We start from the raw sequence: 27467 nt of genomic DNA, 5'->3' as shown, positions 1-27467 counted from the left end.
AAACATGAGCTCTGCTGGGATCCAGCAGAGGGAGAGGGAAGGAGTGGCCGGTGAGACCTCTCCAAATGGATACGCTGAAATATTTTTAAACCAATTTCGTATTGATGGTCATCTGGGCAGTTTCCGTTTTCCCGTTATAAATCTTGGCCTTTTACCAGGGTCAACACGTGCATGTGTTTCTTCTGGATGCTTCCTAGAGGCTGAATTGCTAGGTCCAATGCTGGGCACATTTTATGACTGTGCAGACAGGACTACATTGGCCCCTTCAAATGGCTTCACCAATTAATCCTTCCAGCACCATTAGGAGTTTGACTCCACGCTGGCCAGTCCTTGAGATGATGAATCTTTATAACTTTTGCTTATCTGTCATCTCATTATCATTTGAATTGCAAAGTGCTGGACACCTTTTCATATGTTTATGGTATTTGTATTCCTTTTTCTAAGGATGATTTGTTTATATTACTTAACTGTTTTGTTATTGAATTGTCTACTTTTCAATTTGTATAAACTCTTTTTATATTCCATCCATAATATCTATTAATCCTTTTCTTGTTGAATATGCTGTATTACCTATTGCTAAACATATGGCTTGATCAATGGTGTCTTTTAACACACAGAAGTATTTCTTTTTTATGAATTTGGCTTGCTTTCTTTTTTTGAAGCTCGTGTCTTGTTAAGAAAAGCATTTCCGGGGGCTTCCCTGGTGGCACAGTGGTTGGGAGTCTGCCTGCCAATGCAGGGGACACGGGTTCGAGCCCTAGTCCTGGAGGATCCCACAGGCTGCGGAGCAACTAAGCCCTTGTGCCACAACTACTGAGCCCGCATGCCACAACTACTGAAGGCCGCGTGCCTAGAGCCCGTACTCTGCAACAAGAGAAGTCACCGCGATGAGAAGCCCGCGCACTGCCAACGAAGAGTAGCCCCCGCTCACCGCAACTAGAGAAAGCCCATGCGCAGCAACTAAGACCCAACGCAGCCAAAGATAAATTAAAAAAAAATTTTTTTAAAAAAAGAAAAGCATTTCCCACCCAAAATTAGAAAAGTGTTCTCCCACATTTCCTTGTAATATTTTTCCAATATTTAAAAAATGTTCAGCACTCTGGTCCCTCTGGAATTTGCTTGTGTATAGTATGAGGTAGGAGTCTAACATTTGTTGGCTACCTTTTCCCCACTGATTTGTATTGATAACTGCACCACAGTTTATGCTCCATTGTTGTATTTCTCTGTTGTGAGGGAACGGCTCTGCTCTGGTCACCTTGCAGGTGTCTTCAAAGGCCACCAGGCCAAGTCTGGGACCACAGCTAATCTGAGCCTGTCAGAACACTTTGTGAGGCTCCAGGAACTGAGGTTGGACTTGAGAGGAGCTGCTCTGAGGCCACCTCCCACTCTCTTCCACATCTGCCCAGGAGGCATCAGGAGGGTTTCCCCTCATCTCTGGTTCCGAGATGCGAGGTTTTCTGTCCCTGCCCCCAGGGTGTAGCTGCCATCTAGAATGGGCTCCCAGCCAGACGTGATGCCTTGGGGTGACTTGAGGCGCAGGCATCCAGCTCTCTTTGGTTGGGTGTCACCCTTTCTGGTGCGTGGGACAAAGATGGGAAGTGGCACATTTGGGTGCTTTTTTTCTTTCTTTCCTTCCTTCCTTCCTTTTCTCTTTCTTCTCTTTCTCTCTCTCTTTTCATTTTGCTGCCTGTGTCAGCAACAGACTGTCTAAATGTAAAAGTGGATCTTGGTACTCTGCCTGCCTTGGCCTCAGCTCTATGAGCTGGATGTCTCTCTGTCCGTTCCTGTAGATACCGCATTCTTTCAGTTGGCACTTTTCAGTTTTTTGATATCTGGTGGGAAGGGATCCCTTCCTTTTATTTTCCTACAAAATTTTCTTTCCCATAAGGCTTTTATCTTTCATATAAATCTTACAATCTACTCTTCCCATTTCAATAAAATAATGCTGCTGATAATTTCATTGGAAAGGCACTGAATTTGTGGATTTGGGGATCCATTTTAGAGAACAGACATCTTTATAATGCCAAGTCTTCTCATTCAGAAATGTAGCCAGTTGCCCTGTTTGTTGAAGTCTTCCTTTATGCCCTTCAGGTGAGCTTCATTATTTTTCTCTTATAGATCGTATATATTTCTTATTAGATTTATTCCTAAAGAAAGGAAATATATTTATATGGAGGAGATATTGTCATGATAATTATACTAATTAAAACATTTATGATTCACAAAGCACTTTTGTATTCATTCTGTCATTTGATCAGACAGTCTTGGGGCAGTAGGCAGGGGTGGTATTATTTTTGCCACTTTCAGATGGGTTCACGGAGACTGGGGATGTTGAAGGATTGGGCTGCAAAGGCTCACCATCCCCCAAGGACAGGGGCCAAGGCAGTCCTCATGCAGAAGTCCCAGGTCCTGCTGCATAGCCCTGTGGCCTCCCTGGCCACAGATGACTGGAATGTCACCTGATCCAAGGGCAGCCACACTGCACACAGGTCAGAGCCTTGGGAGTGACCTCACAGGAGACATTTACCCAACAGGGACTACTTGAAACAACAGGTGATTTTATGGGGGCCTCAAAGTGGCAGAATCTCTGAACATTCAAGTCTCCATAGGAAAGTCCTGCATCTTCCTCCCTAGGGTGAGGCAGAGGATGGTACATTCCTGGGGGAAGTATCTGTGGTGCAGGAGGGAGGAGCGTCTTCAGGGCTCCCCTTGCTTCCTCCCCGCCCCCGCCCCCACCCGCCCCTGCAGCTCCGGGACCTTGTGCTTCAGCCCTCACTCTGCTAAGCCCCCATCACCCCGCCTCTCCCCAATTTAAACCTGCCTACCCTGGTTAGCCTCTCACTTTTTGCCATTCTCCTCCTGCCCTCTTTGTGTCATTCTAGTGAAGCTCATATAAACATATGTATTTCATCTTCTATGTTTAAGCAGAAGTTTGTACCAATACTGTTTGGGGTTCGCTGACCTTTTTAACCTGGGCAAATCCCATTGCTTCTCCCAAGTGTCAAACACGAAGTCCTGGGCTTTGCTCTAATTGGACGGCCTACCCTGCCGGTGGGGGGAGAAGGTCTGCATTGACTGGCTGAGATGTGGGTCAGGTGCCCATCTGTAGACCAATCTCTGAGGCAATAGGGATGGGATTGTGTTGATTGGCTCAGACTTCCTGGCACCCATGTGGAAACGGGGATTGTGGGGATGGAGGGGGGTGGGGAGGGGGCTCTATCGCTTGCACTTTCAGATTCTTAGTCGTGACTTTTCCTTTATGATGACTCCCGTCCTTGCTTTCTGCTCTCAGAGGTCCTGGGGACCAGGCTGCTGTGAGGTCCAGACTCCTCTTTCATGGCGGCCGGCTCTGCCCCTTTCCCAGGGCCTCTGCCTGCCCCCCTTCCCCCCTTCCTATTCTGCAGACTTTCTCCCACTTTCTGTGCAGGGCAGCACCCCAGGAGTAAGGGTGCCTCAGGTCAAGTCACCTGCCTAAGTGACCATGTATCCAGAGTGGGCTACACATCCATCCCTAGATCCGGAGCAGGGGAGGGGTGCCTGGTGGTACAAATACAGCTCCTGGGAAGCCCCTGCAGGAGAGGCAGTTCTGAGGGTGCCTGTCCCTCTATTTCAGGGAGCTCCCAGCTGCCTCCTGTCTTCCTTGGCTGTGATCTCTTCCTGCCCACTGCCTCCAGGTAAACCTTATAGTATACCCGGTCCTCTCCTGCTCTGTCATCTTCTGTTCCCTCTCTGCTGGTGGCAGAGCCATGTCTGTGCCTGTCTTCCCTGTGGCCTGGAGAACCGAGTGGGAGCACAGGACACGTGGGTAAGCAGTGGTGGTAGTCAGCAGCCTTCCTGGGGGCTGGGTCTGCTAGTAGACCCCAGTTGATGGCATCAAGTCCATGCTCCTTAGACTTGGTGAACGACTAAGAAGGTGTAGGGGAGGAATAATTCTCCTCTGCCCTCTTTGGCTCTCCAGCTGGGCCTAGGAACTAAGCTGACATTAACAGGAGAAAGGCATACAGGTTTTATTTAAATTTTTACCTGTACAGAGGCGCCTTCACGAGAGAATGAAAATCCAAAGAAGTGACCAGAGAAAAAGCTTTTATACTTTTATAAAAAAACAATAGTGACCTGCTCTCCTTTGGAGGCCTGACCACATTGGTGGCCCCTTTCAGGGCCCCTTTCCTGGGTAGGCTGTGGAGGCTGGTGTTAGGCTTAGAGTGAAAACAGCCCTGCTGCCCTGGCCTTGATTGGCCGGACAAGGGGGTATGGGGACCGAGGCCACTGAATGGCTGGTTTCCCCCCTGGGCTGGGCCTCCTGGAGTATGCCCCTCAGCCAGCTTTTATCCAGCTCCCTAGAGGGTTCCACTGTGTAGCTAAATTGAGTGCCTTCCGAGAGCTGAGCAAAGCCTCGAAGGTGGGTGGCTGCCTGCCTTGCCCAGTGGGGGCGAACTTAGAGAGCCTCAGCCATTTGTCATGGGCAGCCTTGTTCCAGTTCTGTCTGCAGGGCCCAGCAAATGAGGGGGGCCCTGCAGACAGAACTGGAGAAATGTGCCATCCCCACAAGTGTGGATGCTGCATGCATGACGTCAGCGCCCTGCCCTACAATCTTTTCTATCCCCGTAATTGCAGACTTACAGGACAGCTGCAAGAATGGCACAGTGAAACTCCTGGATACCCTTCATCCTGACTCTTTAAATTTACCATATTTGCTTTACCCTCCATATGTATCATAGATCTGGACCCTTTAAGAGCATGTTTCAGACAGGATGTCCTTTTACCCGAGTACTTGTGTGTATTTCCTAAAAACAAAGAATTCACTTACATAACCACAACACCATGAGCAAAATCAAGAAATTAAAACAGATACAATACTAATCTGCCATCTATAGACCTTCCTCAGATTTCAGCCTACCATCAACTCTCCACTTCCCACAGCCTGCAGGACACCTGTAACCCACCATGACCTCTCCTTTTTGTCATGAACGGTAACAATACACGCAATCATCATTGTTGTTACTTGTTAAACAGCTACTACGACTAGAGCTTGGAACATAATGTCTTATCATTCCCAGCAACATGCTTATGGAAAGGGTATTTTTCCAGTTTTACAGATGAAAGAGAGAAAGAGACTCAGAGGAGTTAATGGTTTGTTCACTTTTGTGGCTTTGTGGTTTGTGGAAGTGCTGGGACTGAATCCAAGCTGGGTGACAGCTGGGGTGTTGGAGTAGAAGGTGGGTCTTGCTTTTCAGTAAGATGGATGAGCTTGGGGAGTTGGTAACCACATAGGCCAAGTGAGGCTTTCTGGGGTGATGGAGGACAAGCAAGGCCAGAGAGGAGGGAGAGCGCTGCTAGAGCGGTGAAAGTTTGTTACGTGTTTTGGTGTTGACGTGTGCCTCTTAGGAGCAATTTCCTTAACCTGAATCTGTTTCCATGTCTGTAAGGTGGTAATAATATTTTCCTCTGTTTTCGTGAGGATTAAATGAGGACGCATACGGAAAGTGCTTGGTGTAAGGGAAACTTCAAGACAATTACGTGTCACGTGAATACACTTAAATCTATTCCAACCCAACACTGTCCTCCTGATTCCTCCTTTTGTACGACTTTTAGTGGCAAAGGAAAAGGGACTTTGAGAACTGTCTTCAGAAATGGCTCTCACCCGCCCCCTATAGGTCAACCATGTCAGCGCAGTCAGGATGGGGCTGCACTAACAGCTCTCCACCATCACGTGACACTGGCCCGGCGTTGGCCAAAGTCTGTTCTTAACGTTTAAACGTACCAACGTGGAGGGGATGTGGGAAAGCTCTCTTCACCCTCTGCACTTGGAAAGAGCCAGGGAAGAGGGTCGGTGAGGAAGGTACTGAGTGAAAGCAGGTGGTGGAAACTTCCTTCAGCCACAGGAATATTTAGAGCAATGGTTCTCTAAGCCACTGTTCCCCAGGGTGCATTTGGCAATGTCCAGAGACATTTTTGTATTTTTATTTATTTGTCTGTTTGTTTATTTTTGGCCACACGGATGCAGGATCTTAGTTCCCGACCAGGGATCAAACCCGTGCCCCCTGCAGTGGAAGCTCAGAGTCTTAACCACTGCACAGCCAGGAAGTCCCACCAGAGACTTTTTTTTTTTTTTTTTCCCAGTACGCAGGCCTCTCACTGCCGCGGCCTCTCCCGTTGCGGAGCACAGGCTCCGGACGCGCAGGCTCAGCGGCCATGGCTCACGGGCCCAGCCGCTCCGCGGCATGTGGGATCTTCCCGAACCAGAGCGCGAACCCGTGTCCCCTGCATCGGCAGGCGGACTCTCAACCACTGCGCCACCAGGGAAGCCCCAGAGACATTTTTGGTTGCCAAATGGCCGGTGGGGTGCCACCAGCATCTAGTGGGTAAAAGGCCTGAGATGTTGCCTGCAATGCACGGACAGCCGCCAACAACAAAGAATTATCCAATCCGAAATATCAACAGCGACAAGGTTGAGACACCCTGATTTAGGATAATGTTTAGAGTGATGCCGTTGGTTTTTCAAATATTACCATCTCTTTCTCATCATTTCAGATCTGGCTGCTTCTAGCATGATAGTTGTGTAACCTTTCTGCCAACTTCCAAGCACCAAAGTCCTTTCACCTCTGTCCTGCAAGATGCTTTCGGATTAACACACCATTTAACAAACAAGAAGCATGAAAGACGTACCACCCTTAGGGAACTGAGCCTCATTCATCCCCATCCATTGAAAACGCATTATTCCAACATCTCAAGCAAAATGAAGTTTTCCAAGTCACGGTAAGCCAAGCTGCTCCTTCAGTTTGGAGATGAATTTCTGCCCCTTTTGAGGTGAAGTGGCTCTGCTACTCTGTGAGGTCAGCAGTTTGGCTCCCAAATCAGTGGTTAGACATCTGGTTTCCCAGGTGGTGGGCAGGCCCAGGAGCCCTCACCCCTGTGGGCTTGTGCTGAAGGGGCCTGTGTGACCAGGGACTTGCTCCCAGGCAGGCAGGAGGAAGGCGTGGTAATGGCAAGAGAGGACTCAATCATCTGAAAATGAGAGGCATGCCTTCAACTCCCGGGAGGTCCCTGACCTTCTTCACTCAGAAAGGAGATATGATTCACAAAACACTTTCCAGGAACAGCAGTTCGCCCATAAATCAAAGTCCCTTGTGTGGGGTTTACAAAGCCCTAGCGTGTGGGTGGGGCTCTGGGTCTCACCGTTCGGAGGGAGGACAGCGCCGGGGGACACAGGCGACCCTACAGGACTCAGGACGGACCGGGAGGAAGCGAGGGGCCCCTGGGAGAACTCAGGACGGCCAGGGTGAAAAGGACAGGCCCTCGCAGAGAGAAGGACAGCGGGGGAAGACTAAAGACTTACGAGCAGCGAGCCGGCCGGCCTACGAAAGCCCGAAGGGCCGGGACCGACCTCAAGCGCACGCGCAGCACTCTGTCCCGCCCCCTCGCCCGTGCTTCCGGCTGCTCCTTTCTGCATCCGGGGCACGAAAACCCTTCGTTAGGCCTCGGGCGGTGGCCTCTGACCGGAGCCGGAAGTGGACCCAGAGCCAGGCGGAGAAAGCCGGCGGCCGACCCGTTAGCAACCTGTGGTGGTCTCGAGGGGCGGCGCCGAGCTGCTCCCTGCGAGCCGATCCCGCGGCCAGGCGGGTAGCCGGCCCGAGGGCGCGGCGCCATGAGGCTGTACAGCCTCAGCGTCCTGTACAAAGGCGATGCCAAGGCGGTGCTCCTCAAAGCGGCGTACGACGTGTCCTCCTTCAGCTTCTTCCAGAGGTCCAGGTAGGCGGGCCCAGGCGGGCGGCGCCCGGGCGGGGAGGCCCGGGGTCGGGGTTGGAGCCGGGGCTCGGCCTCCCGCAGTGGAGACGGCGGTGGCCTCTTCCTCGGCCTGCGGACTGTGCCTCTGAAGATTCATGTTTTTTTCGATCGCAAAAAGCCTTATCCCATCGTAGAACGTAATGCTGTAATCAGGGTTTTTCCAAATTTCTGTCGTATAAAAATTATTAGGGGGCTTTGAAAAAGTGCAGATTCCCCAGGTTCACGTCCAGTGGAGGCCCAGCGATCTATATTTTAAACCAGCAACGCCCACTTAGTGATGCTGACCTAGGAAGTTTACGTGCCACTCCTTAAGAGCCACGTTTGTATTATCTGGTGGGGCTTTCCAGCAATTCCGTATGAGAGATATTGGTATACTGTCGTATTTTATGGGTGAAGTCACTGAGGTCCCAAGAGATGGATAGCAAACCAGCCAGGACCCCAGCGCAAATCGTACGCTCTTTATGGTTGGGCTTTAGTGGTACAGAAGGGTTCTACGGTGAAGATTTGGAAGGAAGCGTGGGATTTGTAGCGCTTACAAGCTTTTGAACGTTCGTGAGGCACTTTAATGCAATCAGGTGTGTGTTAGAATTACCACAGACACTTCCAGCCTGTTCGTGGGAGGGATGGGGGTGACTCAGGCACAAAAGGAGAAGGACCCTACAGAGTCTGGGTCTGTGGTCATCCAGTCTCCGGGTCTGGGGGAATCTGCGGTCTGGATTCTGTTTTCGCTGCTTCAGTGCGGCTGTTTTGTTCTTAATGAGAGTGGCTTACTGGCAGGATCTCAGACAATTCCTCTTGTTATTTTGTCGAAACTCTCTGCTTCTTTCTGGGTCCTTCTTGGCACTTCTTAGCTATCGTTATCATGACCTCTAGTCTCTGTTCTGTGTCCTTTCTTTTCTGTGATCGAACTTCGGGAGCTAACTTGGCTAATTCTGATTCTTTCACTTTTTCCCTTTCCCCTCCGCACGTATACTGAAGATCCTCGGAGATTTCACTGTAGGACTTTCACCTCACTGGTTTGCGATACCCAGACCAGTTTCAGATGATTAACACAACTGCGATACTGTAGGGACATCTCTACCAGTGCCTCTTAAAACAACACGCAGTCCAGCCGAGCTCACTGTTTTTCTCATAAGTCCTCTTCTCTTCCATCCTGCCTGCCTCGTGATTGTCAGAACCCAAGCCTCAACCCTTCGAAGGGTTTTCCAGCTTTTCTGGCCCTTGTAGGCAGACTCTCACAATGAATGCAGTTCTTCATTTGTCTAATTATAGTCCTGCTCTAAGCTCTGTCTCTTTTTAGCTTTACTGCAGGGACTTCCTTATTTTCAGACTTTTCTCTAAGGGATCATCTTGATCCCATCACCCTCTCAAGATAATAATAACAAGTAATACTGTGCGCCAGACATCGTGCTAAGTGCTCATCTAATCATCGCAGTAAATCTCGATTTATAGATGAAGCCTGGTGCAGTAAGTACCTTGCCCCGGAGGTCATACGTCTCATAAGTGGTGGAGCTGGGATCCCAGCCAGGGAAGTCCCCTCCCGAGTCCTCACTCGTCTGTGTGGCTCTCCGTGCGGTCTCAGAAGTATCCACATCTGCTGGGGCTAACTGTGGATTCCCCAAGTCACGGCCCTGTGCTGACGGCCCTTTACATGGCATTCCCAGTCGGAGGCTTCTTGTTAGCTCCGCTCCCTCCAGCTGGACCGTCGTCACCTGGGACCTTTCCTTTCTGGCCACATCTCTCAGTGGGGCCCGTGAGCCGCCTCCTCCCTCTCAGCCTCTGTGCGAGCCATTTTCCGTTTCCTTGTCTTGTCTGAGCTCTTGCCCTGCCTTCCTTCCAGAGTGCCCCGGGCTCATACGGTGGATTTGCCCCAGCAGACCGGAGGCCTCGTTCTCTGCCAGAGCCAGCAGCCACTGCGGACATGTCGCATTGCCGGGTTCAGCCAGTGGCAGCTGCCATAACTGACTGCATCCGCCGAACAGTTGTTGCCACTTACGTTATTCTGTCACAGATTTTACTTGTCCCCGCTTCTCAGAAGTCAGTGGAGCCTTGAAAACAGGAGCTGGCTTTTGCTTCTCCACTGTGCCCCAAATCATACACTGACCAAAATGTTAAATTAAGTGTAACCTGTAGAAAGTTCCCTGGAAGTGGTTTGTTTGAGCGAGCTAGGTAGCAAGCAGATGTGGTTTGAATGGTCTTGGTGATTGCTAATTACCTGTATTTGTGATCATTGACAGGGTGTTTATTATTTCGTCCTAAGGTGGGGAGGGAAAGGAATGAAACCAAGAAGCAGTGTCTCCTTAGTGTATACGCTCAGAGGTCCCTTTCCACTGTGCTGGGGACAAGGTGACAGGAACAGGTAATGTGTGTTGTGTTTCTTAGCGTTCAGGAATTCATGACCTTCACAAGTCAGCTGATTGTGGAGCGCTCCTCGAAAGGCAGCAGAGCTTCTGTCAAGGAACAAGGTAAGAGGACCTGCTTCCTTGTGAGTGTGTGCTGGCCTGGCTGCCCCACCTCAGGCAGCTCGGAGCTCGATCAGCAGGAGTGGTTGCCGCATCATGAAGCGGGCTACCAGGACCCCACTCCTCTGCTAGCTGCTCTCTTCCCTCCTCCTCGTTTTCCTGTTACGCAAAATTCTATGCCCACTGTTGGTGTCGAAGTTGCCTGGTTAAAATCACCCCCAAAAGCTTGGACTCGCTTAAGATTGGGGTCCGCCTCTCGGAGCAGTAAGTGGCCTTCCTGCTGTGTCCTCTTTCCCCTCTGGAGTCGTAGACATCTCAGGAAAGGATGTCCACCCAGCCCTGTGGAGGTAATACTGTATACTGCTTAGATTTTTGCCCAGGAATCTGGAAACTCATTATTTTTTCCTCTTGACCTTAGTTTTCTCTTCTTCATGATTCAGGTTTCCTTTAAAATTTTTTAGACATTTATTTTAGAGGCATTTGGTGAGCTGTGTCATCTCTGAATCCTTTTAAAGTGACAAAAATTAATTTCAGGGATTGTGACTGTTTTGCAGAAGCCCTTGTATAGACTGTACCTTTTGATAATTTGATGACTTCAGCACATGCTTGAGACCCCAGCCGGCCGTGGCTAATTTTTTTCTGGATGGGCTTTGTCTCTTCCTCCCATCCTGCCCCGTCCCCGCCAAGGCCCACCAACAGAGTGGAGCAGGCTAGGTTGCTGTAATGAGGAAGGCTGAGGCCCTGACAGGTGATTTCTAAGAAAGTGGAGGCTGCTTGGCTTGGCCAAGGTTCCATCAGCTTGGGAGCAGAGCACAGCAGAGCCCCAGAGGGCTGCAGCTTCCCAAGATACAGGCGAGCCTGACCTAGAGCTCAAGGACGTGACTTGGACATGCACCTGGGGCCCTGTTGCCTGGGATGTTTCTGCACCACTGGTGCTCCTTTAGACCCTGGCTTTGCACGCTGGGCCTTGGGGCATTCACTCACCCTGCAGCAGGTGTTGGGCCGCGCTGCCGTCAGAATTACACGCGCTGTCCTATGTGCAGGGCCTGACCATAAACCTCACTCAGAGCCGCCTCGTTGGCCCAGGAGGCAGGAGCCCGGCACTGTAGCGCTCTGACTGGTTTTGGTGGTGAGAAAGTCTAAAGCCCTCACGTCACCCACTGTGTGTCTGGCCTCTTGTCTCCCTAGAATATCTGTGCCATGTCTACGTGAGAAACGACAGTCTGGCGGGAGTGGTCATTGCTGACAGTGAATACCCATCCCGGGTGGCGTTTACCTTGCTGGAGAAGGTGTGTCTGCAGCTCGGCTGGACTGTACTTGGACAGACGAGTGTGGACTGGGGCCGGGAGTGACGACAGGGCCCAAGGCGGAAGGGGCGAAATAGTGTGTCCAAAATCAACCTGTTCTCAGCTTTTCTCCTCACCCTGAACCAAGAGAGAGTCTGGGAGCCTTCCCAGTCCCGTCCGTCCCACCCCACCGTACCCCCTGCCGATTTCTGCTTCTCACCCTACTAGTGTCCCTGGTGCTGCCTTGACTCTTCTTGTTGGCCACATAGTCACGGCATCTCTCCTTCCAAGAGGGGGCCCTCGTGTCAGCTCTGGCTGTGCTTTTGCCCCCGTCACTCCTCTTGCTGGCTCTCTTCCTGCCTCTGCCCTCAAAGTCATGACTTTCATTTCTTTCTGAAGAAAGAAATGCGTGCTCTGCCCCGCGACCCACATCCCCTCCTCCCCTCCTCCCCTCTTCTGCTCCGACAGGCTCGTAGGGCACACGCTGGGCCCCTCCCCACCTCTGCGCCTCTGCTGCAGGAGTCCCCCTGCTGGCCCATCGTGCAGTTACAGCAGCTTCTTTCCCCGTGCGGGGCTAGCGCTGCCACGTTCTTCAGTGTGTTTGTGTGGTGCTAATGATAGACTCCTCAAAGGCCCTGGCCTCACATCCCCCAAAACAGTCACACACTTACAAGCACATGAAATCTGGTGGCTGCTTAAACTCAAGGGACCTAATTACCTTTCTGAAGAATTGTTTTGGAAAATTAGAGGGCCAATATCCTTTGTTCTGGAAATTCGTAACCTGATAAAAGTGGAAGTCTGTAGTTTGAAATTCTAATACTTCTGTCATTCACCAGATGAGGTTCATATGAGGCTAGGCATCCTTGGTTTTTAATTCCCAGAATACTGAGGAAGGAGGAACTTGAGGTTAGATTTTCCCCTTGCCATTAGCCATCCTCCTCTACCCTCCTCCCTGGGTCCTCTCTTTCGGATGAGCACAGCAGAGGGGAGGGCGTGTTGCTGAGCTCCTCTGTCCTGCAGGTACTGGACGAATTCTCCAAGCAGGTCGACAGGATAGACTGGCCAGTTGGATCCCCCGATACCATCCATTTCGCAGGCCTGGACGGTCACCTCAGTAGATACCAGGTAGGGTGTAAAGACTGTGCCAAAACTGCGTGAGACAGAAGAGCCGGTGGCCCTGGTGGCTGTGGCTCTGGGTGATGTGGATGTTAATGTCCTTTTGAAAAACGCAGGGACCCACATTAAGACCTGGAACCCGAGCTCCTAGGCAGGCTTTTGCTTCTCTATCATGTGGTTAAACAGCCTGTGGTTTTTAACTTCTGAAAGTGTGTCCAGCTCACTTGGTTTTGAGCCCCGTTTTCCAGGTGGCCACTCCAGTCCTGACATGGTTTTTATTTTTGGTTCTTTCCTAGAACCCCCGAGAAGCTGACCCCATGACTAAAGTGCAGGCTGAACTAGATGAGACCAAAATCATCCTGGTAAGTAAGTAAGTAGGAGAGCAAGTCCCCAAACTGAGGGGCAGAAAGATTTGCCGGTAGTCAAGCCCGCGCGGCCGACACTTGCTTTAGTTGTAGTCGAAGCACTTTTCTGAAAGTGGTGTTTGCCCCCCTGTCCCCGTGCATCAGAGGCCTCAAAGCCAGACTCACTCAGACAACCCTAGCAGGCTCCCTCCTGCGCCCTGTCTTGGTTAGCGGCACCCGTTGTTGGAGGGACCCAGCATATTCCCGTCCCCACTCCCTGTCTGGGTAGTTCCTGGGTTCGGGGGATCTGAGTTCTGTGGTCCTGCCTCTGCAGTGCCTGTCTTAGCTTGAGCCACTGCCCAGCAGGCGCCTCCCTTTCGGGGTCTGGGTCTCGGCACAGACTGAGGCTCGCCCGCTCTGACTAAATGCAGGCCCGGCGTGTCAGAATCAGGCCTGTTTTAGAAGAGCGGGAACCCTGCATTTTTAGCTGAAATCTCCTGGTTTGTAATTGCTTCAACATTTTTTTGAAACTCTGAGCTACCTTTGGCCCTCAGTCAGCACTGGCTTTGATTCTTGGGGCCTCTGCCTCTGACTGGTCCCCTGGCTTCCTGCCTCCCTCCAGTCTGTCCACTACACAGTAGCTGTTGATCTGTCACTCTTCTGCCTGAAGTCCTTGAGCAGCTCCCAAGTCAGCTCCAGGATAAAGTGCAGGCTCCCTGACATGGTCTCGCACCCCGTGCCCTCCCTCCCTTTCCTGCCTGCCTCCTGCACGGGCGCCCTGCACTCAGGCCACCAGGGTACTCGGAGGCTGTACAGGCCCTTTCCGAATGTCGCCGCATCGTCACTGCACGTTTACGTGAAGCCTGACCCGTGTGCGAGCTCCCAGGACTGGGAGCTTATCCTGAGCTTTACGCCCCTGCTCACAGAACAACGCCCGGCTTAGGCTTAGGGCGAGGGCTTAGCCAGCACCCGGCAAGTAATGGACACCTGAGTAGATGGATATAAAACCCAGGAAAGGGGACTTCCCTGGCCGTCCAGTGGTTAGGGCTCCGCACTTCCACTGCGGGGACACAGGTTCGATCCCTGGTCAGGAAACTAAGATCCCGCAAGCTGCACAGCACAGCCCCCCGAAAATTAAAATAAAACCCAGACAAATCCTACCCCAAATATAAAACTCCTACCAACGCGGGCTCAGCTTTCATGCACATCTGCATCTCCTGGGGTTGGACTCAGGTCTGGGGCAGGACCCAGCAGGCTGTGTTCTATAAAGAGCATCCCAGGGGCTCCAAGCCTAGGTCTTCTACACCATGCTTCGGATAACGTTTGGGGGCTCTGGAACGAAAGTTAGATGTGACAGTTTTCAGGCACTTCTCTGTCTTTTGTGACGTGTTTCTGCACGTTTCCTAACCGAGCCCTGTCTCTGCCTTCTGCTGCTTCAGAACCTGCGCACGTGAGCGCCACAGAGCCCGTGGTGGACACACACACACACACAGGGGGACACACACTCCCTGTCTTTCCTTCTCTCTCCACTGCAGAGAGCAGATGGGTCCTGGACACCCAGCCCATTCTGGCTGCAGTGATAAAATCTGCATTACTGGTTATGCTACCTTTTATCCCGTTCATGTCTTGAGCCAGTTAACTTTTTATGGTGGAAATCTGAGTTGCTCAGCTGTGTGTAGAGATAAAGCACATTTTTGCTCACTCCTCATTCTGTGCCGTTTCACATGTGCAAAGCTAGGTTCGTGCCACTTGTTCTGAAGAGGCCTCTGAGGGCCTTGCGGCTGCCCTAGCAATGGCCGTCTGGGGTGGGAGTGAGTTGGCCACTTCCTGATGGTCCTGGCAGTGGGGCTGGGGGCTCTTCTGAGGGCCTCCATCCCTTCACCCGTTCAGAAAGGGTCTCTCTGCACTGCCTAAGTGCAGAAGTGCTCTCACAGCATTGACAGTAATGCGATTTAGACACAGTTCCCCTGGGGGAACAGGAAGCGTTCTGTGCAGTAGGAATGTGTGTGTATAAATACAGGCGTAGGTGATCCCTCCTGGAGTGTGGCTGGCTGAGCCTGTGCTGTGGAGGATTTGGGGGAAGTGCTTTATGTCCCAGTTAGAACCTTCTAGATTCTCCAGGAAGGTCACTAGGTCCTGTCTCCTCCACAGGTCTGGGACACTGTGTCTTGATGCAGTGGCCCAGATATGGCGGAGGGGCCCAAAGGAAGTGCTTTCCTGTGACTGAGCTTCACGAGGGGGCTGGCGTCTACTCACTTTGTGAACAGAGCAAAGTGTTCTTTTCTGTTTTTCTTCTTGTCCAGCACAACACCATGGAGTCTTTGTTAGAGCGAGGCGAGAGGCTAGATGACCTGGTGTCCAAATCCGAAGTGCTGGGAATACAGTCTAAAGCCTTCTACAAGACGGTGAGTGCGGCCCGGCTCCCGAGCACCCTCCCGAGAGCAGTGGCCCGTGCTCACCACTAAACAAGTCTTCCTTGGAACGTTCAGGGACGTTGCCGCTCAGTAGCGGCAGGCTCACTGGGGCGCTGTGGGAGCTAGGTGAGCTGGGGCCTTGCCCCGCCCTGCCTCCGGGCTCCCCCCTCCCCAGGCCGGAAGGGTGGACCCCGCATCCCTGCTGCCTGCCCAGGAGCAGCAGTGCGCCGCCTTCCAGAGAGTTCCTTATGTTCCTAGTTAGCTTCCCTTCAGCCGAAGGATTTCAGTTTGAACAGCGGGGCGCTGCGTTTACTTGGTCCATCCACACACACATTTGCGCTCACGTGTGCCTTGGAGGGCGATGCCAGTGGGGCTGAGGGGCATCTGTGAACAGGAGGTGAGAGGGAAGGTAACGGAGGCCCCACAAACGAAGTGTGAACCTCTCTGTTCTCTGAGGACATCCTCAGTAAGAAACACCCCTGTGGGTTAAGACAGCTTTACGGGGAGATGGGGCCGGAGCAGAGGAAGAGACTCAGCCACCCGACTTAACGTTCCTGTTCTTTGTACTTGGCTTAACAACAGGAAGTTTACTTCCTTACTGATAGCGTTAACGGAAGGAGGACAAAATAACTTCAGGGGTATGAACTGCTCCTGGACAGCTTCGCTCCAGGCGTCGCAGATGGGCCGGTTCTCTCTCTCTCTCCTTGCGATTCCCGGAGCCCCCGGTAAAGCCGCCCAACCCCCGCGGAGCCCCCAGTGCTACGTGTGCCGAGGTCCATCTCTTCAGCTCTTCTTTGTCTCTTTCCAGGCCCGGAAGCAAAACTCGTGCTGTGCGATCATGTGACAGCAGCCGGCAGAGGCCCCTGCGCTGGAACGCCACCGTCACTCACATCGGAACTGCAGCCCCCAGGGAGCAGACCCACCGTGGAACGACCCGAGTGGGACAGACTCAACTTTGGCTTTGGAGCTCGTGGGAGGAACCGAAGGGTGGAAGGGACCTGGGGGTGGGGAACGTTCAGATTCACATGTCTAGTAATTTGAGGCCCCCTAAACGTGTATTTTGGGGCCGAATGAAACCATAAAGCTCAGTGACTCCTGTAGACGCTGCAGGGCTCGTTTCTACCCCCTGGGAAGGACGTGTGCGAGGCCCACGGGGGGGTCAGAGCCGGCTCTTTGTTGATCTTCAGTACACCTTTGGGTTTTGTCTGTACGCTAGCTGTGTTAACAGTCCGGTGAGTGGGGTGCCCTGACTACAGGGCTGGGGTGGGACAGACAGCCACTGCGGGCGCAGTGGGTGTGGGGGGCGCCGATGGGGGCTCGGGCCAGCGTGTCCACGTCGGGAGGAGACAGCCACTGGGCTTCACAAGTTCTGAGACCTTGTTTGCGCTCCTGCTGAGATTGACTTTCTGCAGTGCCTGTCCAGCGAGCACAGAGATGCCTTGGAAGTTCGGGAGGGGCACCTGCCCGGACTTGCGGTCTGGCTTTGAACATCTGGATCATAGCAGGGTGTGCTGTAGGCTCTCATGAACAGGTTTCACTTGCCTTTCTGGTGACAAGACTGTCCTGACAATCACCTGGGACTTAACACACGTCTTAGCAAGTGACCTTTACTGTGGCCACCACTACCAGGCACCAAGAGAAGGTGCCAGCCAGCCCGGGGGCTCCCAGCACCCCACTTACGGTCTGAGCCTTCCACACTCCAGCCCAGCCCCCTGCAGAAGCACTGCTGAGCCCGCACCCTCCCCTCCCCCCCAGCCACCCCCAGCAGCACGAGGCCCACGGCTCTGGGGCCCAACCCTGGAAACAGACACGCAGAGCAGCCCAGGCAGTGGCCCGGGGGGCTCTGGGCCCTTCTCAGCCTCTCTGGTCCCTCGGGCCCTACTGCCATGTTCCAGACTGCCTCCTGGGGCCCTGCTGCGCTTCTTGAGGACACAAGCTCGGGATGCCCCTGCGGGACTCAGTCTCCGTGGAAGCCCCTGCTGGGGTGGTGTCAACCGGTGTGGTCTCGTCCCTGGGTGTCCATCCCTGCGCACTCTGTTCTTGCCCTAACTGGGAGGTCCCACTGCCCTGAAGGGAAGTGCCAGTGGCCACGAGTTCCCTTGCTTGGGCCAGAAGGTGGGATCCGCGTGGCTTCCGGGGACCCCACCCGAGAAATTCACCTGCCAGCTGCCCTTTTTCTCTAAAAGCAGCCTGCCCGTGTGAGTCCTACTGCCGCGGATGCCCCTGAAAGGCACAGACCCAGCCTGCTCGCTGGCGCCTGAGGTGGCCCTGAGCTCCCCTTAGGAACGATTTGAGCTTTGTCTGACTCTCCTCCCACTTCGGAGGATACTGGGGAGGAAGTGGGGGTGGGACTGGTCGAGACCCCACATCCGGCATTTCCCCAGCTCCTCTTGTATTCTAATGTAAATCGTTTGGCAAAGTGTATTTTAATAAGTGCCGCCTACCTTTTTCTCTCTGTGTTCTGTCTGAAAGGTTCGTATCTGGATAAAGTTGACTTTTGAAATTCCAAAATAGTCCTGTGCTTTGTTGGAGCCCCAGGGACCCCTTTCCGCGGGAGCCCTACCCCTCCGCGCTGTGCGCCTGCCGAGCGTGGGGTCCTCCGTCTCCTGGGGCAGTTCCTGTGAGGGGAGACAGCATCTCCCTTAACCCCCCACCCCCTGCTCCCCTCCCCACCAGGCCCAAGCGGTCATCTCCCCTCAGACTTTTCTAGCAGGAAGTGGGTGACGGAGCCGCAGAGCAGAGAGAAGCCCTGCTCTGAACCCTGTGACCTGGTCCTCACTACGCCTGGGAGGCTGCCGCACAGCCACAGGGCCGGGGCCAAGCAGACGGGAACCCCTCCAGCGCGTGCCGACTTTGCTGGGGTGTGGGAGCTCCCTGTGCTCCAGGCATCCTTGCAGGCCTGGGACTCTCGTCCTCGTTTAGGGAACGTCCTCCGCAACTGGTCATCAGACGGTCTGCAAACACTTCTCAGTCTGTTTCTTCGCTGGCCTGGGGCCTGTTTTCAGCCTTACTTCTGACCATCGCAATAGGGAGCAATGTGGGCATTCCCGGCTTTTCCTGCCCAGAGGACCCGCCAGGGCAGGGGTTTTACCCATGGTGCAGGGAGCTATGCCCAAAGCACGTGCTTCTTAAAATGACAAGTGAAAGGCCCTCTCACTGACCTCCCTCTGCCCGTCCTGCCGGCCCTGCTCTGGGTTTCGGAGTCCTGGCACACCTCAGGGTTCAGAAGCCGCAGTGGGGGGGATGGGGGGTGGGGGGAGGCGGTGGCGGGTGCCCGGAGGGAGGCCTGGCCTGGAAAGCCTCCTCGGATTACAGCTGATAGGTGAGTGGAGCCCTAGATACTGCGGTGGCGGGGACAGACTCCACTCGCGGGCTCTGTCCTAGATTCTCTGTGCCCTGCTCTCGGATCCTCCGAGGTGCTCCCCGTGCAGCCCTCCCTCCTGCCTGCACACCTGAGAGCCCCTGCCGGGTATCGGCCACGGGGCCGACAAGCTGGCATCGAGGGCCTCCTGGCCCATCTGAAGGTGCCTGCAACCAGATGCCGAGGCTGGAGGAGGAGGCCTGTTCTGTCCCAGTGGACAGGACTGAGCTGGCCCGAAGCGGCAGCCGTCTCATCAGAAGTCACTTGGACCCCCCTGGGTGGGCGTGTTTGGTGTATCAGATTGTTTTGAAGCCTGTATTTCTGTGCTGAGTAAGCTCGAGGCGTAAGGTACAGACAGGCAGCAGGGCCTGGGGACCAGGCGTGGAGGTGAGGCTGCCCATCTCCACAGCAAGGTGCCTCTGAGGTACCAGCAGGGCTGCCCAGGGTCTGCCTGGGAGCGAGGTGGGCCAAGAGGTCTGCGGGAGGGACAGCAGAGCACAGGCAGGCCCCAGAAGCCCTCGCCCGGCGGGGCCTGAGTGTGTGCGGCCACGAGCGCAGATGTCCGGAGGGCCAGGCAACCATGCATCCATGTGTCCATGCAGCGGTGTGGTCATGCGGCCACGTGGTCAGACAGCCGCAGGGCCGGGCTGCCATGCAGCTCTGTGGTCAGGTGATCAGATAGGCCAGCAGCCACGTGGCCAGCGCTCACTCAGCCACACAGGCCAAGGGTGAGTGTTCCCGAGGGAGGCCCAGCAGGCTTTTGTGTCCCCTGCTGTAGGGGTGCCATGGGCAGCCAGGTGACACGTCCCTCCATGCTGGGGCTAAGCTGCAGAGGGAAGGCCTGGTGGGGACCACCTGGCTGTGCCAACCCTGGGCCCTCGCTCCCTCCCGCCCTCTCCTCAGTCTGGGACCATCTGGGAGCCTCCGTACCTGGCATCCCTCTGTCCCCCTGGTCTCTGCTCTGGGCTCTTGCTGTTCGGGGCTCCTCGCAGAGCCTCTCCGGGCCCCCGTTGTCATCGCCCGCTCTGTCCTCTGCATCTCAGCAGCCACTGCTCTTCTGCTCCTGACGTCGGTGTCTGACATCCACGCTGGCCTGTGTGCCACCTACATGCTGTCTACACAACTCAGCGTGAAGGCCCACAGGAGCAGCGGGGGCTGGCCTTGGGCACCACGTGTTCCAATCAACGTGCACGAAGAACAGATGGGTGGAGGGAGAGATTGGACAGGGCAGGAGGCCTTGGTCCTGCAGCTCTTCCCACATAGATCCGCTCTCCCAGCCTCATCTTCAGAGGCCACTACAGTGACGGGAGAGGTTGGGGGCGTGGGGCCTCAGGGGTCTGTCCAGGGCCTCAGGGGAACCAGAGGTTGGGGTGGGCATAGCTGGCAGAGCTTGACCTGCAGCGGCACGGAGGGGCCCCACCTGGGCGTGCCGTCCACCGAGACGGGCTCGGGAACGTCTGGCCTAGGGTTTCTGCAGCCTGGCCAGCCTGGGGCCCACATGGTGGAGAAGGGACCTGCCGTGAGGTGAGGGGTCAGCAGGGTCCCGGCATAGAGCACGCGGATGCACTTGAAGCAGTTTGTCCTGTTTTCCTTTTATTTGCAGTTTCCCGAGACAGAACAAAATAATAATTTTGTACACTTACAAGGCTCAGAAAGAAAAGACAATGAAACTCAGCAAAAAGAGAGAAGAGGAAAGGCCGGCCAGCACCGCAGGCAGCCGACCGTCTGCAGGGCGGGCTGGCCGACGCTGCCACACCGCGGACATCTAGCTAGAAGAGCGGGTGTGGCTTGCCCATGAGGGGTCATGCAAAAGAACTATCCCCCAGAAAAAAAACCCCAAATTATCCCAGACAGGCAGCTCCGTGGAGAGAAGGGGTAGAGGAGGGGAGGAGGCCCAAGGAGGCGAGGTTGGCCGGGCCACACGCTGTCCACGGCGGGCCCTGCCGCTGCCCGAGGCCCAGGGAGCCTGGTAGATGTTTACCCCGCGTCCATGGGTGGGGACAGCTGTCCTGAGCACAGCCGCGGACGGCAGGCGAGCGTCCACTCTGTCTGTCGATGGACAGTCCCCTTGGAGACCAGCATCGTGTGTCCTGTTCCCCACTCCGGGCCCCGCCCTTGGCTTGATTGCGGGGGAAGATAAAGAAAATCCGTGTTGAAAACAACGTAAGTTGAAGAGGGCAGGTACTGGGGCAGGGGGTCCTGCACCTCTGCGATCACGGCCCCTGCACCCCCCAACCACGGCCCAGCGGGCCAGCTCAGACCCACTCGCACACCCAGACGACGGCCCTTGGCTCTCTCTGCCGCCCCCTGGCCACGTGGCCCATCCCGGAGGCTCTCCACAGTGCCCGCCAGCACGCAGGGGGACCCCAGGTGAGCCCAGCCCGCCTTCTCCCAACCCCGGGGGTCCCTGTCACACACAGCCCCGTGCGGCCCTCCGCTCCCTGCTGCCCTGGGCCCAGACTCCGAAAGCGCAGCTTCCTTCAGCAAACACCTGCCTGGACTCTGCCTCGGCCTGGGAGCCAAAGGCACCCACCCGCCTCTGACCCCTCTCTCCTTCCTGCCCCACACCCACACGGGGGGAGGGGGGAGGGGGCAAAGAGGGAGAGGTGCCCGAACAGAAGGGAGGCCAGCCCCGGGGTCCCCTGCACACTGGGCCACAGCCAGCAGCATCCTCTCGGCATGTCTCTTGCCAGGCATGAGGTCTGAGAGTAAGGGGTGACCCCCCTACACCCCCTGCCCGACCCAGTGCACCTCCTTGGCCCCGACGGGGCCAGAGCTGGAGCCCTGGGCCCGCCGGGCCTTCTCCGAGGGCTCCGCATCCTCCCAGAGGGGCTGGCCCAGCCTCTGCACTGCTCACCCATGCCAGGGACACTGGGAGCTCGCACCTGCGCCTCCCCGGGGAGGACAGGAGGGAAGGGAAGCAGGAGGGAGGACAGCCATGCTCAGCCCCACCAGCCCCTCCCCAGACGACACCTGACACTCCTGACAAGGAGCCATGCGCAGCAGGGAGGATGCAGACGCGTGGGGGTGGGCGCCACCTAGCAAACACCGTTCCTTGGGTGGCAGGCCCCTGCGGACAAGTTCACTGCCCCGGCCGGTCCCCGGAGGAGGCCAGGAGCAGACGGACACGTGGAGCTTAGGCGGGGAGCGGCCTGAAGGTTCGAAGCCCCACAAACGCCAGGGCTTTTTACAGCTTTTTCCCTTGTTTCGTTTTTTTTCCATTTCATCCGACATCAATTTTGTGTGTGCGGTTGTCGTCTTGTTTTTAAAAAGAAATCACATCTGGTCTTGGTTTTCTGCAGACACAGGCACCAGGGGAGGAACGAGGCAGACACAAACATGCGACAGGCAGGCCGTGCGCCCGAGGGCAGCTGGGCTCCAAACACCGAGTCTGTCCCGTGAAACCAGCCGCGGCAGCTCTGAAACGGGGCGGACCGAGGGCGGGCAGGTCAGCGTCGGGCGGCCGCTCTCCGTCTGACACGGGTTTGATGTCTGCAAGGTGGGCGCCTGCGGGGCCGCCCGGCGAGGAGCCTGGAGGCCCTGACCCGGCGCCCCTGCCCCCCTAACACCACGCTGGCCTCCCCACCGCTCTCCGCAGCCCCGCCCGGGCGGCGCTCTCCTCCCCCGAGGGCGCTCACCTTCACTGCAGCGGGGCCACGGGCGCCCCCGAGCAGTGGAAGTGCACGTTCTGCCACTTGCCGTCTCGGCGGTGCCACACGCGGGTCTCCTCGGACTGGCTGGTGCGGGGCCGGCCCTGCCCGTCGATGTACTGCGTGAGGCGGATGTAGGCGATGCACGCGGCGTCCTCGCCGATGACGTGCACGTGCGGGTTCAGGATCGTCGTGTGGATCGGCTTGCTGTTCTTGGCGAGCACTGTGGGCGGGCAGGGGCTTGGCGCCGCTCCGCCGGCCCAGCCCCCTACGAGCGCCAGCCCGGCCACCCCTCCCCCTCCGGCGGCCCAGCCCCCTACGAGCGCCAGCCCGGCCACCCCTCCCCCTCCGGCGGGACGAGGACGGGGACAGGGCTTCCCTGGGCGCCTGGCTGGGGGCCCGCGGGCTCCCCGGGGGTGCCGCCCTCTTCCGGCCGCCGCCCCGCACTCACAGTTCTCGAAGTAGAATCTGTGGAAGTCCATCCCTTCAACCAGGTTGCCCAGGGCTTCGGGCTCAAACGAGGTCAGGCCTGGGTCGCAGATTTTCCTGGGGGGCAGACCCAGGTGAGGAGGGGCCCCTCAGAACCCGCCCCGTCCGCACCCCACCCCGCAGCCCCAGGATGGGCCCAGGAGCCCTGACTCACGCATAGGCCTCAAAGTCACCGTTGTTGACGGCCTCGATGAGCTGCTCCGTGATCTTGATGATCTCCTGCTTCCGCGCTGTGGGAGACAGCCGCCCAGTGACCCCTGCAGCCCCGGGGGGGGTCCCGCACAGAGCACCCCCTCGGCCCCCTCCCCCTCCCCCTCCAGGAGGGACCCCGAGGCTGCCCGGCTTAGACTGCTCCCTTCAGGGCCACCAACAGGGTCCCCATTTCCAAGTCCAACAAGCCTCTGTCTTCTTTGTCTTAAATACAACATCCCTGAAAGAGGGAAATACTCCATCCAGAGTACAAAAGGTCTGGAAGAGGCAGGAAGGGGAAGCCAAGCCTGCCATGCCCCAGTCCTTCCGGCTGTATCCCCTGGGCCCTCGGCAGCTGCAACACTGGGACCAGCCTTCCCAGCTCCTGCCCGCCCCCCACCACGGACATTGCTCTCATAGGCCTTCTTGGGGAGGCAGCTGTCTACTAAGGGCGGGCTCACGAAGCAGGCAGGGGATTGAAGACTGCCGGGCCAGGCCTCAGCGCAAAGGCCAGGGAGCCGGGCCCAGGGGAAGGCAGAGTGCAGACCTCACTGCCTTCTCTCCCTGGAAGGCCGCAGGCTGCCGCCTGGCCTTCCACCTCCTCCAGCCTCCACCTGTCTGCGGTCCTGGGCCCCCAGGCCAGTCCTCTGGCATCACCTTTCCATGCTGCACCCTCCACCTGAAGCCCTGCGCCAGCAGCTTTCTCCGGGTTCCTGCCCACTTGGCCTCTGGTCCTGGACAGACCCAGTCCCCCGGGTGCTCGCCTGGGGGCTCCTTTATCTCTTTAACTACCATTTATTTTCAGGCAAAACATTTTAAACACATGGAAGAAGCAGAAAGAATAATATAGCCTACAGCCTGCTGATTCAAATCTGAACCACTTTCGTATTTGCTTTGGATTTCTTTTCAAGAAATAAAACCTTCCAGATAAAGAGGCAGATGCCTGTGTTCCCCTGAATCTTGTTCTTCCGCTCACTCTCCCCAGGGAAGTGCCGTCCTGAGGTGCTTCACCGCTTCTGTGCAGATACAGAAACACCCAAAGGCACACAGGGAATACACGAGTGTGCACACAGGTACAGACGCATCCACACATGGGGATCTCTTAAAGCAGTGATAACGTGCCAGTGATAAAACTCAGGCCCAAGAAGGCCACCGAAAGCACGACCCCAGGAGCTCTGTCCCCCAGTTCCCTCCCCGGTCACGGCCACACCAGCTGCGCATGTCTGCGCACTCCCAGCATGGGTACCGGTGTCCCCCCTGCTCCCAGCAGCACATCGGGACCACAGACTCTGCGCGGCCCCTCCTGGGGGATGGGCATCCCCACTCAACCAGGCCTAGTGATGGGCATCTGTAGGTCCCCAGTCTTCAGCTGGCAGAGCAGCCGGGACCAGGACACACGTGAGTTGATCTGCAGGCTACGTTCCCAGAGCGCGGGTTGCCAGCTCCAAAAAGGTGCGGTTAGCATTTTGAAGCATGTGCCCACGGCCCTCCCATCAGCACCTTCGGCTGTCTGGGTGCTCACTTTCCCAGGCACCCAGCTAGGAAGCGGACAGAGTCCACGGTAGAAGATGCTGCCTGCTGCGTGCGAGCCCAGGCGTGCCCGTGTCTGAGCTGGGAGCCTGGGTCGTGTCGCACCGGCTCTGGACAGGGGCTGCAGGGTGAGCTCCATGACACCCAAGGGTGTCATGGTTGAGCGCATGCATGAGCATATGTGTATGTGTGTGTGCACCTTCGTGCACACGTGCGCAGGTGAGACAGTGGGCACGTGGGCATGCGCGTGTGTTTGCTGTGCGTGTGTGTGTGCACCAACCCGCAAGCACGCGTGGGCTTCCGCTATATAAAAGAGATGCTCTCTCTGGACCTGGCGGCGCTTCTGCCGCCGAACTCCGTGTCTGGACTACAGCAGGGTTTGGGCTTAAGGCTGTCTCTGCAGAACCCAAGCCCCACCTTGTCTGGTCAGCCCTGGAAGCTGGCCTCCGGGAGGCGGGCTGTGGGCCCAGCTGTCCTGATGCCCCACGTCCACCTGCAAAGCTCAGTCCCAACACAGACACGTGCAGGCCAGCCTCTGTCCTCACCCTCTGGGTATTCCACACCTCCACCCACACACCACCCCCTCCCTCACCCATCCCATCACACTTCGTCTCCCCTCTCAAGGCTTCCCCCGCAGCCTGCCCCCCTCTCCACTTTCTGCCTGGCGTTTCCCAATTCTGGGCAACCCTCTCTCCTCTGGGACCTCATCCACCCCCATCTCCAGTTCACCTGTCACCTCTGCGGAGGTGGCCTCAAGCTTCAGGCTCTGATCTCCCCCACCAGACCTAGCTCCCCACCAGACCCCGCCCAGAGGGCCGGGCCTGGGCTTGTCGGAGGGCAACACCCAGCCCCTGCCACTTCCGTCCCTGCCCAGGGCGGTCCGTCACCCGGGACCTCACCGCCTCCTGCCTGTGGCACCAGGTCCAGCCCCTGCTCAGGAGCCCCCACCTCCCACCTGCGATTTACTCTGTCAGCTCCAGGCCATCCTGCTGATCTTGCCAAGGGGACGTCTACGCACCCCGAAACCCCAACACTTGTCAACCCCCCTTCTTCACAAACGTCGTGAGCCACCCCCGCCCCACGTGAGCCCTTAGCCAACGGCCTTGCAGCTGGAATTGAGTGACTTTTTCTGTTTTGTTTCCCATGCGCTCTGATTTTACAGTCACCCTACTGCACTGTGGCAAGCCGAATCTTCCACTTAATGAAGTAATATTGAGCGTTTTTAAACAAAGCGTAATTAAAAATGGAGTCAGTGTCAAGAGAAAGAACTAAGTAAATAGACACCTAGAGTCGCAGCACACATTGCAAAGTCTGAAGTTTAGGAAACAGCCACCACGTCCATTCTGCAGATGGGAAAGCTGAGGCCACACGAGCCCAGTCACAGCCCAGGAGTGGGCTGGACGCTCCTGACCCTCGGAGGGGCTGCCGCCCACGTCTAACCCCACGCTGCGGAGCAATCCTTCCTCCCCCCGAGTGGCATGCTGCGCGAAGGGACTCCTGGGGGCGGGGGTGAGGCTTGTTATTGAGGACAAGCCTCCCCCACCAGACAACTCCAGGGACGGAGCTGAGGTCTGGCTTGAAGTGCAGCCCCCATGTCCCCTCCGGCTCTCCTGGGGTGAGCTAACAGGCCAGGGAGGCCTGGCCACCGGCAAAGGGTCCGGCGGTACCCCAGTGACCCCAGGTTGACCCCAAGGCCTGTCCCTCGGCAGCTGCAGGGGCGCCAGGATGCCCCCAGCCACCCCAGGGAGGCAGCTGTGCAGGATCAGCCTGGATTGTGCGTAATCCCTGATCATGGAGAACACGGCCCCGGCCAGTGGGCACCGACCCCATTTACACACTGAGACAGCTGGCGGGGACGTTCCCGGGAAAGGAGGGTAGCCACAACCCAGCCCAGGGATGGCCCTCTGCAGCCCGGGCCTCGGTGCCGTGAGGGGCCGAACCCTGGTCCCAGAGCTGGAGAGGGGGCACCCCGGCTCTGGCACTCAGCCCACTGAGCGCCATATCTCACCCCACAACGGCCCCTCAGAAGTCCCTTCTCCGGGCCGGCCCCACCCACGTTCCTTCACCCGAGGACCCTCACACAGGCCTATGGAGCTGGGATGCTGGGAACTCCGGGTGAGAGGAGGGTGCACATCCAAGCACGAGGACCCCTCTCCCTGAGGGAGACTGATGGGGGCCCCCCCGCCCTCGGTGCCCCCAGTGCCCCCCAGGGCTTTGCATCTTCCCCTCCCCTGCACCCTGCAGGCCCGGCCACCCCTCCATTCAGTGCTGGTCACAGCACCTTCTGTGGCCGCACCTCCCGGAGTCAAGCTCAGGACAGACCCCTAAAGGGGCAAGCCAGTGCTGTGGGCCCCCCAGGTCAGCCTGGGGTGCTCAGCACCCGTGGCATGCCCTGTCCTCAGAGGTCCCCTCCTGGCCTGCGCAGGTTCCTAGGGTGGGTCGCAGCCCTGGGCCGAGGTCGCGCTGCAGGTGGCCCCCTTGGGCACAACCCTCCACATCTCCTCCTCTCATCCTTCTCATCTCTGAAAGGAGGGGCCGCAAGGGTCCCAGAGATGGGGACGTGGTGGCCTCTAAACTCGGATCAGACGCCGCACAAATGGGGAAGGGGATCGGCCCCTCCCACAGGCTCCGCTGGGCGCCCGCCTGCAAGACCCTAGTCCCTCACCTCGGACACTCGCCTCCACTCCCCTCAGCCAAGCCCGGACTCAGGCCACAGTATTCAGGCCTCCGTGCCTGCCCGACTGCTCCCAGGGCCTCCCTCCCCCTCTCCCTCCCCCGCAGCAGGTGGGCGGGGGTCAGCACCCTCCCGGCCCGGCACTCACCCAGCCTCTCCCCCGCCAT

General features: G+C 56.6%; 2 protein-coding genes across 12 annotated transcripts in view; one reads left to right on the top strand and one right to left on the bottom strand.

Moving 5' to 3' along the window:
• Positions 1 to 7282: 7282 nt before the first annotated feature.
• YKT6 (YKT6 v-SNARE homolog) lies at positions 7283 to 16503 on the top strand. Of its 2 annotated transcripts, XM_065883773.1 has the most exons (7): positions 7283 to 7749; positions 10168 to 10250; positions 11436 to 11536; positions 12554 to 12658; positions 12946 to 13011; positions 15297 to 15398; positions 16216 to 16503. In XM_065883773.1, the coding sequence occupies exons 1-7, from the start codon at positions 7646 to 7648 to the stop codon at positions 16249 to 16251; spliced, it is 597 nt and encodes a 198-aa protein (XP_065739845.1). In that variant the 5' UTR covers positions 7283 to 7645; the 3' UTR covers positions 16252 to 16503. The 2 variants fall into 2 exon arrangements, with proteins under 2 accessions (XP_065739845.1, XP_065739846.1); XM_065883774.1 differs by lacking the exon at positions 15297 to 15398 and having other exon boundaries at positions 7646 to 7749; positions 16216 to 16251.
• A 5475-nt stretch (positions 16504 to 21978) lies between these two features.
• Positions 21979 to 27467, bottom strand: part of CAMK2B (calcium/calmodulin dependent protein kinase II beta) — a 93197-nt gene continuing 87708 nt past the window's right edge. For 8 of the 10 annotated variants that reach the window (XM_065884039.1, XM_065884042.1, XM_065884043.1 and 5 more), the window contains 3 exons: positions 23062 to 23137; positions 22870 to 22964; positions 22409 to 22641 (listed from right to left, as the gene is read on the bottom strand). In XM_065884039.1, the coding sequence (XP_065740111.1) occupies positions 22409 to 22641; positions 22870 to 22964; positions 23062 to 23137 (404 nt within the window). Of the gene's footprint in view, positions 22188 to 22406; positions 22642 to 22869; positions 22965 to 23061; positions 23138 to 27467 lie in introns of those variants that run through there. The other 2 variants (XM_065884038.1, XM_065884045.1) reach the window with 2 other exon arrangements.

The sequence above is a fragment of the Phocoena phocoena genome, chromosome 9, assembly GCF_963924675.1.
Source record: "Phocoena phocoena chromosome 9, mPhoPho1.1, whole genome shotgun sequence".
NCBI lineage: Eukaryota > Metazoa > Chordata > Mammalia > Artiodactyla > Phocoenidae > Phocoena > Phocoena phocoena.
This window is presented reverse-complemented; position numbering and strand designations above follow the sequence as displayed.

Excerpts from the sequence above, each read along its gene's own strand:
- YKT6 (XM_065883773.1), top strand. The coding sequence starts at position 7,646 with ATGAGGCTGTACAGCCTCAGCGTCCTGTACAAAGGCGATGCCAAGGCG. Across the intron at positions 7,750-10,167 it reads AGCTTCTTCCAGAGGTCCAG|CGTTCAGGAATTCATGACCT; the intron begins GTAGGCGGGCCC and ends TGTGTTTCTTAG. Across the intron at positions 15,399-16,215 it reads CTAAAGCCTTCTACAAGACG|GCCCGGAAGCAAAACTCGTG; the intron begins GTGAGTGCGGCC and ends GTCTCTTTCCAG.